At 45.0% G+C, this 15,462-nt stretch overlaps 1 protein-coding gene across 4 annotated transcripts in view; it reads left to right on the top strand.

The window, feature by feature from the left end:
* The first annotated feature begins 275 nt into the window (after positions 1–275).
* Positions 276–15,462, top strand: part of YLPM1 (YLP motif containing 1) — a 35,630-nt gene continuing 20,443 nt past the window's right edge. For all 4 annotated transcript variants that reach the window (XR_010028300.1, XM_063160289.1, XM_063160288.1 and 1 more), the window contains exons 1-5: positions 276–1,304; positions 6,399–6,635; positions 7,535–7,729; positions 8,912–9,654; positions 11,765–14,077. Coding sequence is in view for 3 of the 4 variants with exons in the window: in XM_063160289.1 (XP_063016359.1) it covers positions 276–1,304; positions 6,399–6,635; positions 7,535–7,729; positions 8,912–9,654; positions 11,765–14,077 (4,517 nt within the window). In the remaining variant the exon portion in view is untranslated. The remainder of the gene's footprint in view (positions 1,305–6,398; positions 6,636–7,534; positions 7,730–8,911; positions 9,655–11,764; positions 14,078–15,462) is intronic.

Below are 15,462 nucleotides of genomic sequence, written 5' to 3'. Positions count from 1 at the left end.
CGGGCCCGTAGCGGCTCCCGTGTGTGGCCAGCTCCGTCCCGCCTCCTGCCCCTGGAGCGGGGCGGGCGCGATCTGTCAGTCAGTCTGTCTGTCTGTCGCTCCGAGCTCGCCTCACCCGCGCTACGGGCAGCTGTCCGCCAGGCGGCGCTGCCACCCGCCCCGCGGGGCGCTCTGGCGCGGCGCTCACGCTCGACTGCCCGGCGGGGGTGGGGCCTCCCCGCGCAGGCGCCGTGCGCCGCCCGCCGCCGCGGCCTGTGTCCGCTCCGCGCTCCGCCATGTACCCGGCCTGGGGCTTGTACGGGGCGGCCGGGCACTACCCGCCGCCCCCCACCTCCATCCCGCCCCCGCCGCTGCCCATCCCTCCCCCCAGCGTGCCGCCTCCCGCCGTTCCGCCGATGCCGCTCCCCAGCTACCCGCCGCCGGGGCCCGCGCCCCCCGCCGCCGCGCCGCCGCCCGCCGGTTCCTCGGGGTTCCTGAGCCTGCAGGAGCAGCACCTGGCCCAGCTGCAGCAGCTCCAGCAGATGCACCAGAAGCAGCTGCAGTCCGTACTCTTGGGTCCCCCGCCGCCGCCGGGCCCGCCCCCGCCGGGGCTGCCGCCGCCGCCGCTGCCCGGCTCCTTCACCGACTGGCAGCAGCAGCCGCCGGTGCCGCCGGTGCCGCCGCCGGTCCGCGGCTACCAGAAGCAGTACGGCCACCGTGAGCCGCCGCCGCGCAAGCCGCCCCCCGCGGCCCGGGACCGCGACGGGCAGGAGCCGCCGGGCGGGCACGGCGACTGGGGCGAGCCGGTGCCCGCCGAGCCCGTGCCCATGGACATGGAGCTGTCCTCGCCGCCGCAGTCCCCGCAGCCCGGCGCCCAGCCGTACCTGCCCCCCGCCCAGCCCTACCTGCCGCCGCCCCAGAGCGAGCCTTACCTGCCCCCCGCCCAGCCGCCCCCCGCGCAGTCCCCGCCGCTGCAGCCCTACCTGCCCCGGGCGCAGCCCTCCCAGCCGCCCCCCTCCTTCTCCGAGCCCCCGCCCTCCTACCTGGAGCCCCCGACGGCCACCGCCTCCCAGCCCTACCTGCCGCCTCCTGCCCAGGGCTACATGGCACATGCCCAGCCCTACCTGCTCTCCTCCCAGGCCTCTCCTTCCCAGCCCGCCCTGGCCCCCTCCGTCCCTCCCCCGGTGAAGCCGTCGCAGGCTCATTTCCCCCCGCCCCAGACGTCCCTGCCCCCGCCCGCCGCTGCCCCGCCGGAGGCAGCGCCCGGTGCCGCCAAGGAGGGCGGGGGCGCGGAGCAGCCGGACCCCTCCACCATGACTCCCCAGGTAAGGCCGCCCGGCGGGCAGCGGTGGCGAGGAGCCGCTGGCTACTGAGTGTTGCAAAGGTCCCCGAGTAAGGGCAGTTAATAAACACACCGTATTTGCATACTATTGAAAGGAGTTGGACGCAATCCGTGGAAGTGTGGCAATGGCACAGCTCAGGGGAACCTTCATAAAGGCTGATTTGTCCAGTGGTGTTGATAGGTTGGTAGGGATGTAACAAATTGTCATTTCCCGAGAAAAATTGTTTAGGGAAAAATGTAAATCCTGGTTGGCTTTAATTTTCTTGAGCGTGCTTTGGTCTCTGGAGAATGTATTCCGGAGTACAGCATGTGTGTGACCCGCCCCTAACCCCTGTTGGCTTTGTCTGGCCACTTGTGAGATGCAGCAGTCGGTTTCCCTGTTGCACATTGCGGGATGTCACTTGTCTTCAGTGATTTCTTTATTATAGTTTTTTTTAAGGTGTTGAGTTGCAGTTGTCTGCCTGATCAGTGTGGAATGGTGACTGTTTTAGTCTTATCACACACAGTTAAAGCTGCAAAAATGTTTCTGTTGCAGTACGTACTTGCCCTCTACTTACACTTAATTCGCATTTTGCGCTACACGTGCTTGATCTTCCAGTACAAAATTGCATAGGGCATTGGAGGGAAATGCTCTGAAATGCCTTTAAGTGAAAAATGTTATAGCTGTGTGATTTTGATGTGTACACTGGGGCCGAAATGCTGCAAAATGTTTGTGTGCTTCACTTCCTAAATGAGACCAGTTCCAGTGAACTTGATGGGACCGTTCATCTGCACTGTCAGGGACAATCCAAGCTTGAAGTTCAGCATGCACAGCAAGGCAGAGTGTTGTGAGGCCCTCAGCTGTGTACATGGTCAGGCAGATTCACTGAGGCTTTTGCATGGGTTTAGAGTTATCTTATTGGCATCCACCTGCAAGAACAAAATTGAGCTGCATTCTTTGAAATTCCTTTATTTAAATCTATTTAAAGCTAGGCTTGCAAAAGTCCTATTGTGTCATACTGAAGTCACTGGCACTTTGAATTTGCTGATTGCTGGGATATGCCATTTTTACATTTGTACCATATAACTAATTACTGCCTGGCAAAGTAGTGCTTTCAGTTCATTTCACTTACTTTTGTGAAGGTTTTGGACAGTACTAATTGATCTTTTACAGTGATAACAACAAGATTTAATTTTTTAATGACAAAACCAAAACCTCAAAAAGTCATGTGTAGAAAGTGGTGCTTATATGGCATTGAGTCAGCTTGTTGACTTCTTAAATTATTGAGCTCAATCATAAAATATTGATAAAATATCTCCAGAAGAGTTGCAAATAATGCTTTATTGTATGCACACATGGAAGCAGCAGAATACTGCTGAAATTTATGTTGTCTGATTTATGAGTGTTTATACAAACAGCTTCTATCTTGAGTAGTTTGCTTGCTCTCATTCAAGTTCAGTGTTAATTCAAAAGGAATATGATATTTTCCTGGTCATAACTTTGTTATAACAGACTGATACATTTTTGGCTATCTTAGGCTGTAAAATGGGACAGGATTTGGAGTAACAAGTTTTTACACTATAAGGAATAGGAAAAGCTAAGGCTTTCATGCCTTTTAGTATTCTGAAAAGCCACGTGAAGAAACTGTAATTTGTCATTTGTAGTATCCTATTAAGCTATTGTTTAAACTGGCAATTGAGAGCAATTATTTCTGTTCCTCATCCCACAGTAACAGTGGCTGCAAACAAATATATCAGTATTTTTCTCTTAACTCAGAAGATGTTACACAATTTGCCATGAGTTGGTGTTTTATTATTTACCTTTCCAGTCTAAGATACTGTTCTTTGCCTTGACAGTATCATGAGCTTAGTGTAGTTTCTTCCATGGGTATATAGTTGGATTAAATTGCTGGATTCTTATCAAATCTGGTTAAAATAACTGTGGTATTTCCCTAATGTTCCATCTGAGACTTGGGTAATGTGTTCTGCTATTTGTTTATCACATCACAGACTGGGTAAGGTTGGAAGGGAGCACAGGGGGTCATCTGGTTCAACCTCCCTGCTCTAGGAGGTTCATCCCAGAGCACATGGCACAGAGTTGTGTATTCCAAAAAGTTCTTTAATATCTTCAGTGAGAGACTCCGCAGTCTCTCAGGGCAATCTGTTACAGTGCTCAGTCACCTGCATGTAAAAAAGTTCTTTCTCATATTTAGGTGGAACTTCCTCTGCATCAGTTTCTGCCCATTGCCTCTTTTCCTTGTTCCTTGGTACCACCAAGAAGAGTCTGGATCCTTCCTCTAGCCACCCTCCCTTCAGATACTTCTGCACATTGACAAGGTTCCCTCTCAGTTGTCTTCTCATGGCTCAACAGTCCCAGCTCCCTCAGCCTGTTCTTATTAGAGAGAGATGCTCCACTCTCTTGGCATCTTCATTGCCCTCCACTGGACTTCTTCCAGGAGCTCCAAGTCTTCTTGTGTTGAGGAGCCCAGAACTGGACACAGCTCTCCAGCTGTGGCCTCACTAGGACTGAGCAGAGGGGCAGGATCACCTTCCTCAACCTGCTGGCAATGCTCTTCCTACTCCAAGGATGCATGGGTACATCTGTACCCATAAATATGCATTTATCTACATCTGTTAAAGCTACCTCAGCTTTACCACCTCACCATTTAACAGACTGCTGCTCTCTTTAAACAGCCCCTTTGTTTTGTAGAGGGTGCTGAACCATTCTTTTGCAGTTTTCACCTGGAAAGGACATAGTGTCCCCCAAAACAGGTATTATGTTTGGAGTAGTCCTTTGGTGTGGACTTCACATTAACGTATTTGGTGCTATGTCCTGTGGCCAGGAGCTGATATTGCTGGTTTCATGTTCCTGTAAAATGCAACAGGCATTGTCTCTTGGTCAGCCAGAGATGGGAAAAGGCCTCTGTTGATGCTCGTGTTTTCCTTGGGCTAAAGGATTATAATTGGACTTGAAAGATGACAAGTCCAGTTGAATGACAAGTCATTGTGAGGAGGTGAGCACTCAATAACTGAATTCTTCATCAATGAAAAATTTTCTACACTAGACTTCTGTTCTGCTACAACTAAGCTGTAAAGATCTACCTTTCTGTTTTTCTTATACTTTCCAGATAGCACAATAATAGCTGTCCCAGACTCATCTGCTGAAAATAATACATAGTTATATTACCATAGCTCTGGAAAGCCCATGTCATGTTATGAGTTCTAGCCCTATGTCCAGTTGGTGGAATGAGGAGGAAACAAGATGGATCTGTGGAGACAACAATTTTGTGGCAGTAGAACATGTGCTCACCCATCATAGCATCTAGCACCATGATGACAAATCACCTTATAGTGAGTGCCTTTTGAGATGGATAATTGAATCAGGCTTTGTATAGCTGGCAAAGTATTTCCTCCCTTGAGCTGCACTTATTTCAGCAGGTTGTTGAATGTTTCTGACAGTCTGTGCTGCAGTGTGAATGCATATCTTCCACCCAAAACTATGGAACTCTTCTGAGACATTTCTTGTTAAAAAGATTCATGGCAGGAATAATTGCATGATCAATTTAAAGTCTGTGAAGCATAGTCTCTCATTTCATTGACCTCATTTCCAAGTTACAGAAGTATTTTTTTTAAAAATGCAGCTCCATATTTGTGTTTCCTACCAAGAGAAAACATAATTTCTGATCTGAGCATGAGGTAGGTTTCTAGCAGAAAGTTACTCTTCTTCTAAACCTGTTTAAGATGGGCAGAGTGATTCACTTTTGAGAAATCTCAACAGACAGTACTTGCTGCTTTGATGTTGTCACGCTTTTATTTTGAAATGCCTGCATCTTTTGGATTCTTTTCTGACTGGGTTTGATATAGGTTTTTTTTCTTAACTGTGCATGCTTGGGTGGAAAGGAAGAACAGAAGGTATAAAGGATGGAGATCAGTCACAGATTCTCAGAGGTAATGAAATTGAGAGCACAAGAATGGTTGCACTAGGTTAGACCAAAAATTAGAGTACTTTATCATTCTGTCTTTGATGGTGACTAAAAGCAGATGTTAAGAGAACAACTTAAAAATCAAGGGTATAGTAATACTTTCCTAGGATACAGGAGCTGCCTTAGCTGTAAATGGTGTATTTATTTTCAAAATATGTAGATTTTTCTGAGCTATGACTTGAATCCACAAAATTTTAGCCCTCAGAGAGATCTCTAGTAGGGACTCTGGTGGCACAAGACCATGTCAGGTGAAGAGTAGCCTCCCACAGATGTCTTTCTGTTAATTTGATGACTGATATTTCTCATATTGGAAGAGATACAGAACTGTTGGTTCTTATTCATGCCTCTTGTAAACACTACTGCTTAAGTGTTGAGATACTTATCTCTAGTCTTTTGTTCTTTATGTTAGTGGCAGCTTACTTTTTGAAGCTTCTGTCATCTGGCTTGAGTACTCTTAATTCTACCCTGAAATATTTAAGACTGAAAGCTTATTATTTATTAAATGGATCATTTTTTTTTGGGATGGAACCATATCCACTTCCCTCTTCAGCTGTTGAATGAGTCAGAATTAATGAGAATTCAGATTATACATAATCTTCACTATATACTGGTTCTGATTCTTCTTTTTCTTTCCATAGCTTTGTTGAGACATCTTCACCACAATTTCTCAGCTGCTATTTTCAGTCTACTTGATAGCTGTGTTCCCTGTTCATCCTCTTAATCTCTTCTGTACATTTCCTTCTTTTTCTCTTTACTGTAGTTCTTAGTTATAAAAAGCTCTAAAACCAATAGACATGGTACTTATAGCATGTCTGTAGTAATTTTGCTTATTATTGCCTGTGCTCCAGATTTTTGTTAGTATTGTTTGCTATAGTTAGAGAATAGTAAGCTTGTTGGGGTAAAAAAATAAATTCTGTTGTGGGTTCTGTGCATCACACAATGGTTTATGAATTTTGATTTAATTTTCTGACATCCATTGCAATACTGTTCCTGAAGAAGTGAGTTTTTCCTCACAACAGTTTTAAAAACTTTTCTACAGTATGATTCTAATGGCTAACATTAATGATTTTCTATTGTTTTTCTTGTGAAACTTAGAAAATGTGTATCTATTACAGGAACAGCAGCAATACTGGTACCAGCAGCACCTGCTTAGCCTGCAGCAAAGGGCAAAGGCCCATGCTCAGGGACAGCAGCAGATGAAAAGCCCCGTAGTGAAGGATGAGCAGAGAGCAAAGTCTGAAGAAGAGAAAATGAGTGCTTCAAATCAGCAGTCTGAACCTCCTGCTCTTAATGAATCCCTGCCTCCAGCATCCAAAGAAGAGGAGTCTTCTCTTACATCCACTGAACCTCAGGTAGGCTTTGTAAAGTGATGCCACTCCATTTGTGTCCTAGATGAGCCAAAACCCCAGGAAAATTAATGCCATCAAATTCTCTTGTATACTTTGTAACAACTAAATGTTGTGAAGCAGTCTTAAAAGAAACATTTGCTAAAGCTGCACCAATTAGAAAATACACTTTTTGTGTATAAAATTACATATTCACCCACACGTGCACCAAACAAGTCTGATCTGAGTCCCCCGCACCATCCACAGCGTTGTCTGTGAGAACACCTCATGATATTGAAGTGCAAAACCAGGTAGGTACTCAGTTCTTGAGGAATGCTATGTTTGAGACACTGTTTCTTAATCTCTCACTGGCACTTGGTGAATTCTGGCTCCCCTTCTCTCTGTGTGTTAGAATTGGTCTGAAAGCCAAGAATTTTGCACAGAGTTTTTTTTTACTCAGCATGCTCAGTAACAGTTACTGCATAATAGATGGAGGTCATGATTGATGTTTGAACAGTATGTGCTCCACTTTAACTTACAGCATGCAGGTTCCTACAAAGTGGCAAAAATAATGCACTTGGAGTTACTTTACCTCATTGTGAGAAACCTGTTTCTCATTACATTTACTGTGAGTAGCAGATAACAGATTTTCATTAAGCTCTTTCCTGTAGGTAGTTTCTTTATGTATGAATAACTTAATTGCCATCAGCCTAACCTTCAGATTAGACTGTTCACATTAAGAAAATATGTGTTCACATCTAGAAAAGGTGGGGTAAAAATCAGCCTTCCAAGAGCTGTGGGTGGCTGAAATAAAGTGATAAAGTAGGAACAGTGAGAAAGTTCCTGTAAGATGTGTAGTGACCAAGTGTATTTTTTTCTGACAGATGCAACTTTCCTTTGTTTATAGTATTTACCTTTTTCTGTAGCTCAATATTGAACCTCCTGATGACCCTGAGGAGGATTTGAGATTGCAGCAATTGCAAGCAGCAGCAGCTCAATGGCAGCAGCACCCCCATCAGCGGGTTGGGTTCCAATATCAGAGAATAATGCAGAAGCACGCTCAGCTGCAGCAGATAGTACAGCAGTATCAACAGATCATGCAACAGCCTCCACACTTAGAGGTGAGACACTAAGGAGGTGGTTTGATATACATCCTAGGTGACCCAGCACTCACAGTCTGCTGAAAAATGCATAGTTGAATAATTTGTAATGGTTGGCTCATTTGTCTGGCTACTTTTTCTGCTTGGGTAGAAGTTTATATCCATTTTCCCTACTGTCACTCAACTTCCGAATGAAAAAAACATTGGCAGATGGTGATGAAGTTTCAGTCAGATGAGAAATACAATATTTTACACTTCTTGTGAGATTTTTTTGGATGTACCTAGGTGATAGAGGAGCAAAGCTGAACACAATATTGAATTTACTCAGCTTTGAGTGTTTTGTTACTGGAGAAACAATTCAGAAAAGTCATGTAAACAGATGATTGCACAGAGCAATTTGGAAGCTGCTCTTTTTTACAGAAATAAATATGTACAATTATAAATGTACATGACAAAAATAGACAGGAAATGTAGTTTTAAGAATCAGTATCTCACATTATTTTTAACTCAAGTAATCAGTTGAAACCAATATTGTAACCTTTAAGCTTTTAAGTAGAAGTTGATTATTGTATTAGAGGGTTGAATCAACTCTTATTGAGTTGGTAGAATTCATACATTAAACATTTCTTTGTAGGTTGGGCTGTCTGCCCAGCCTACAAAGTTGGCTTGTTTTTTCTTTTAAATCTCTTTGGGTAAACCTTAAAAATCTCAGGCAAAATGAAGCCCGATATCTTCACATAATGAAGGACAGAATTTGAAAGAAGCTTCATTTGTGCAAATAAGATCTGGCAAAGGCTTAGAGAAAAATAATGGCAGACAGCTGAGGGAATTCTGAGCAGGTTAATAGCAAAAACTGAAGCCTTGAGAAATAGTCACGTAATGTATATATGTGAAGATTGATTTGAGCTTTAGCCATTGTTAGGATGCAGTAATAAAACAGTTTATACAGATTATAGGTTTCTTCAGCTGTCCTGTTGGAGTCTTCTATACATAGATATAGTATATGGTCATAAAATATATAAATTTTCACAGTGCCTTTAGATGTCACTGTTAGTGTTTGTTTTTGTTACAGTGTAGTTCTTCCTCAGCCTTGCACCCAAGTCATCAGAAATTGTGATAGTACAAGTGATACTGAAATACATGGCTCTGAGAGTAACTGACTATCTAAGGTATTTTGAACCTATTCTTGTCATCTCATTGCAGACAATGTCAGTGGACATGCAGCTGCGACATTATGAGGCACAGCAAAAACAGTTCCAGCAGCTTCATAAAGATTGGGAGCGATCAATGAACCAGCAGTGGCAGCATCAGCTTCAAACCTACCCTCACAAAGACCAGCTTCAAGAGTATGAGAAGCAGTGGAAAGCATGGGATGAACAGATGAAGGTTACTCAGTCACATCTGCAGGAAAAAGTGACCTCACTCCAAAATCTGAAGAATCAGTATCCTGCAAATGTGTCACTGCCACCTCCATTTATTCCATATTCCCAAACTGGTCAAGGTGGCATTCCTGTTATGCCTCCAACTTTACCTTCAACTACACCTCCACTGGCTCCCCCACCTCTCTCTTCTGTTTCTCAGTTATCCAATTCCTCTGTCCCTTCAGGATCCGGTTCTCAAAGCAGTCAAGCTACTGACGCACCAAGGCCAGCTCTCCTTCCCACCCCTGGTACCTATGCATCAAAAATAGCTAGTTCAACTAGCTATTCACCTTACCATTCTCAAGTAGGTTCATCCTTTGGTTCATCTGACCATGGAAAATCTCAAGGTCATCTTAGTAAACAAACTGTAAATATTTCATCTGAACAGCAGTGTGGGGAACTGAAAGGCACTTCTGCAGTGTCTTCGACACACACACCTGTTGTGCAGGATAAACCGGTGAGGTCAGGTGGATTGCTTCCAGATCCTCCCAGATCAGCACGTTTTGAAGGCCCTAGAGGCCCTAGGTAAGAAAGTTTTTGTTGATCTACACATATTCCAGGCTACAAGATTTTCAGAGATTTATTAAGAAATGAAATATATATCTTTTTCTCAAATCTTTTTGAGGTTGTGGGAAGTGTGTATTTCAGTGGAGGTTTTGTTTTTAATGTATGTACACCATACTCTCTGTATTAATATTTTTAAAGCAAGGATACATAGATGGCTTTCACCTGAGCATAATCTAGAGAGAGTAGTAGTTTGCTTTTTTTTTTTTTTTTTTTTTTGGTAAAGTGCTTGAGGATGCTGCCCCTTTTTAGTCACAAAGACACAATGCTCCTTCTTTGAAAATAGGAAAGCTTTTGTAAATATTTTATGTGTCTTTGCTGATTTTATACCTGCTATATAATTTAATCCAAGGTCTTGTTTTTCTGAATGTTTTTCTTTAATACATGATACCAGGGTGCAAAAACAACATCTGTTCTATCTGCTGATTAGTTCAAGATGGGTTGGTGTGATGTCTGCTGAATCAAAGGGCAGTGATGTTCTGCTCAATTGTTTCTATCCTTGTGCACTCTGCTAGACTTTACAGTAATATCTTCATGGTTATTCCCCTTCTCTTTGCTTCCAAAGTGATCAATCATGAATAATAATTTGTGAATTGCTAGCAATGTACATGAGCTTTATACAAATGAATCAATTTTACCTCCTGGTAGTTTTTAAAAAGTGTTTCAGTTCCTGTGGATTTGTTGGATGTACAGTTCTGAACAGAGTGTTTTCATGACTTGCTAGTGCATGTCTTTTATGTGTGTTGGTTTAGAGCTCAGTGATATGCAATGATAGGCCCAGGTTGTCTTTCTGGGCTGTGAGCAGACATTTCTGGTTCATGTCCAGCTTTTCATCCACAGTAATCCCAAGTCCTTCTTGGCAGGGCTGCTCTTGATCCCATCATCACCCAGCCTATACTGAGACCAGGGGCTGCCCTGACCCAGCTGCAGGACCTTGTACTTGGCCACATGAGGTTCCCATGGGCCTACTTCTCAACCTTTTCTAGGCACCTCTGGATGGCATCCTGTCCATCAGGCATGTCACCCACACCACTCAGCTTGGTGTCCCCTGCAAACTTGCTGAAGGTGCACTCAGTGCCACTGTCTATGTCATTGATGGAGATAAAAAACAGTGCCCAGTCATCTGAGGGACACCACTTGTCACTGTCACTGATCTCCGTCTGGACATTGAGCCATTGTCCCCTATCCTCTAGATGTCACCATCCTGCCAGTTCCTCATCCACCAAATAGTCCCATCCATCAAATCCACCTCTCTCCAATTTAGAAAGAAGGATGTTTTGGGGGTGCATGGAAAAGGCCTTAAAAAAGTCCAGACAGATGACATCAATACCCCTTCCTTATCCATTAGTCACTCCATCATAGAAGGCCACTGGGTTGATCAGGCAGAACTTGCCCTTGATGAATCTGTGCTGGTTGTCTCCAATGACCTTCCTGTCCTCCATGTGCCTTGGCCTAGCTTCTGGGATGGTCTTCCCAGGCACAGAGGTGAGACTCACAGGTTAGTTTCCAGGGTCCTTCTTTCTACCCTCTTTTAGAATAGGTGCAGTGTTTTCCTTCTCACAGTCACCAGGTACTTCACTGACTGTGACCATTTCTAGATATCATGGCATGGCAAGTATGGTAGCAAATTCCCTGAGTATTCTGGGATGTATCTCATCAGGTCACATAGACTTACATATATTCAGGTTCTTCAGGTCATCACCTGATCTCTTCTTGTGGGAGTGACTTTGCACCCCTAGTCCCTGTTTTGCAGTCCATCCACTCAGGAGGCGTAGAGTTGTCAGTGAAGACTAAGGCAAAAAAGCTGTTGAGTATCCGAGTCTTTTCCTCATGCATTTTTACCAGTTTGCCAGTTGTGTTTGTCCAAGGGGTACATTTTCTATGACCTTTCTTTTCTGGCTGATGGCCTTGCTTTGGCCTTCCTGATTCATCTGGTGATGTACAACTGTGAATCCCAGACATCTAAGCAATTTGACTTTAGACATGAGTTCTCTATTTTGTGTGAAATTATTCTATAGGACTTTAATATGACATCTTCATTTGAATAAAATTTCTCTTGCATCATCTGTAGATTTGATGGGCCTCGAGGAAGAGGATATGACAAGTTTGAAGGCTCAAGGCAGAGAGGACATCGTTTTGACTCCCAGCGCTCAGAAGGATACAGGTCACGTTTTGACCGACAGAATACAGATGGACAGTCTTCAAGCAGATGGGGCTCTATCCCACGAGGACCAGCAGGACAATTTTATACAGCAAATGCATCACATGGACACGGTTCCCGACCTAGTGGTCCACGGTGGATGGGGCCCAGGCCTCACTTGGGACAGCAGCAGCAGACGCAGACGCAGATAGACTCACAGTCAGAAAGCAAAGAGCCTTTTACAGACACAGCTGGCGATCAGCAGTCTGTGAGCAGAACTGAGTCTACTCCTGACGCACAGAGTGCAGGTCCCATTGAGCCAAATGAGGACCTGACAGACACTCAACAGGAAGCACCCAAACCTGAAGTCAAAGAACCTACTTCAGACCCTCCTAAAAAGTGGACATGGAGTTCACATGATCCCAACCAGCAAGTAGAAGAGTCCAAGGCACCCACCCCACCTATTCAGAACCAGAATACAGTACCCTCTGCAGAAGGAAATGAGGATTTGGATACGCCAGATATCCAGTTGACTGCTCCAGATAGCACCCAGGGCCTACCTGGACCAGAAGGCAGAGGAAAAGGGCCATTCATGCATGAAGATAGAGGAAAGGGACCAGGAAGCAGAGGAAGGGGCCGTGGCAGAGGGCAAGGGGATGGCCGTGGCTGGGGAATGAGCCGTGGCCGGGGAATGGGAAGGATGGATGGTGGCCGGGGAATGGGAAGGGTGGACGGTGGTTGGGGAATGGGCAGGATGGATGATGGCCATGGCCGGGGAATGGGCAGGATGGATGATGGCCGTGGTAGAGGATATGTATACAGAGGCAGAGGACAGGCTAGGCAGCCATCCATCCGTGGCAGGGGAGCATTCAGGAGTGCAGACAACAGGGAGAGGATGCCAGATAGGCGGTCAGGCAGCAGGGAGAGGATGCCTGATGGACAGTCAGGCAGCCGGGAGAGGGGGCCGGGTGGACGGTCAGATAGCCATGAGAGGGTATTCTCTAACCGAGACAGAGAGCCACCTGGACGGACAGGCAGCTGGGACAGGGGCCGGGCAGGAAGCCGGGAGAGAGGCCCGGTGAGACGCGCCTCTAGCCGGGACAGAGAGCCCGTGCGGCGGGCGGGTAGCCGCGAGAGGGAGCCCGTGCGGCGGGCGGGTAGCCGCGAGAGGGTCCCCGTCAGGCGGGCAGGGAGCCGGGAGAGGGTCCCCGTCAGGCGGGCAGGGAGCCGGGAGAGGGACCTGGGCAGGCGGGCAGGTAGCCGGGAGAGGTGTCCCATCAGAAGGGGAGATAGCCATGAGAGGGAAGCAGGAAGATCTGAAACAGGCAGTATGGGTAAACCCATTCACCTAGGAGATGACCCTGACAAATTGCCTCCATATCATCGAGATGAAACATTCAGGGGTTCTTGGGGTCATGAAGATGATACAATGCAGGAGGAATTTCCTTTAGATAGTCAAGATGACCCATCTTTGGAGCATGAGCAGTTGGATGAGTGGGAAAGAGAACAATACTGGAGAGATCACAACTCTGATTATCAGGATGATTCTGTACATGTATATGACAGAGATGACAGGTTGCAATCCCACCATTCACTGCCTCCATTGTCTCCCCTACCACCACTACCTCCTTTATCATCTGATCACGACAGACGAGATTCGTGGTGGGATGACTGGAAAAGGCCAAGAGAAAGGGAACTGGAGAGAGATCTAGATAGAATTGGAAGATCGTCAGATATTTATGATCAAGATTTAGACAAAGAATGGGATAGAGACTGGGACATGAGACATATGGATGACAGAGAAATGGGGAATCGTGACCTGGATATCCCCCCTCTACCACCATTACCACCCCTTCCACCTCTGGACAGGTATCGTGAAGATAGGTGGAGGGACGATAGGAACAGAGATCATTATGACAGAGATCTCCGAGACAGGGGCGAGCTTAGGATTCGAGAATATCCAGAGAGATACGACACGTGGCGGGAGAAGCAGGACTACCTTCCTGAAAGGACTGACTGGGAGAGAGAACGCTTGTCAGATAGGTGGTATCCAGATGATGGAGAGAGACTGAGGTCTCTGGATGACCACTCAGATACATCCCTTCCTCCCCCTTCACATTCCTCTGATATGCTGGGAGCAGATTCAAACCTGGACTCTGACCAGTCCTTGGGAGGAGTGATGGTCCTAAGCCAAAGACAGCATGAGATAATTCTGAAGGCTGCCCAGGAGCTCAAAATGCTTCGGTGAGTTGTCTGGTTCTATGATTTTGAATAGGAATCCCATTCTGTGGGATCCATTTGAATCAATGGATCAATCAATAAGTAAAGTAGTAAAAGTAATGGCTTCATTTCTTTGACCTGCAGCATGATAGCAGGAGCTCATGTGGAAGAAGTTATTTGGAGTACCTTTACCACAGTTTTTGTAGATGGAGTTTTTTTCTTAAATAAGTGATTGTCCCTTTCCAGGGAGAGATGTGTCCCATCATCTGACCAATCTTTTTGTTATCTTCAAACAAACTTGTGGATAATTGCTTTTCAGTATTATTGGTGGTACCAGATGAGCTTAGTGATAATTGCTTTTCAGTACTTACCCCTCAAGACATACATTAATGTGGTTCTTAAGACCTATTTTTTTATATTGCTCACTTTTAAGTTAAAACATAGGTTTTGCTTGTTTGTTTGTTTTTTTTACAGAACCTCCTCATTTGAAACCAGATATTGTTGGTGAAAAGTTTTGTCAAATTTGGTTGATCTTAAGTTCTGGGAATCAGCATAAAAGGAGTGATCTAACAGTTAGGAAGATATGAATGCCAGAGTTTATCAGGACTGCATTTTTAGAAAGCAGCTACTAGCATTCCTAAGGCTTTAATAAGTGTTTATTATGAAATTAGTAATAGGAGAGATGGGGCTGTATGAGGCTTTCAACAACCTGATCTAGTGAAAGGAAGGCTGGAACTAGATGATTTTTGAAGTCCCTTCCAACCCAAGCCATTTCATGAGAGAGATGTTCCATTTCATGAGAGAGATGTTTTGCACTTTTCTTCAGACTGTTTTGTTTTCATATTTGTAAGATTGCTGAACACCTGTCCCATACAGAAGGCCTTGGATGCATGCCAAAATGCAAGAAAAAATTGTTTTTTAAAGGGAGAACTTTTATTCTGAATAATTTAATAATTTACTGCAATCAGATTACTTCAATGGTGTTATTAACTGTGAAATCCATGTTGTAAAGCAGTATTTGCTGAAAGTTTGGAGTTACATTATTTTCAGCTTCCTGTCTATCCCATTGCCTCAGTTGCCCAGCATGTGTTTTGCTGTTTATTGTGACTTGCTGCAAGCCAGTCGCTTAGGCTAAGGAACATAGTCTGGGAATCACTATGAGAGAAATTTATTAGGGCTTAAATAATTTAAACATAGTCACTAAAATATTTTATGTAAAAAGTAGTTACATATACATCTTTCAAAGCCAGTAAAAAGTGGAAATATAAACATGATACTGATTCTTAATAGAATATGAGGGTGATCTTCAAATTAGTTACACTGGTACTTCTCATTTGGTTCTTATAGACCGATGATTTAAGTCTGAACAGTAGGAACAACTTTATGGAGATTACTTATTAATTTTTATG

Source organism: Melospiza melodia, chromosome 6 (genome assembly GCF_035770615.1).
Source record: "Melospiza melodia melodia isolate bMelMel2 chromosome 6, bMelMel2.pri, whole genome shotgun sequence".
In the NCBI taxonomy this organism is placed as follows: domain Eukaryota; kingdom Metazoa; phylum Chordata; class Aves; order Passeriformes; family Passerellidae; genus Melospiza; species Melospiza melodia.
Note: the sequence above shows the minus strand (reverse complement) of the source record. Positions and strands in the feature narration are given on the sequence as shown.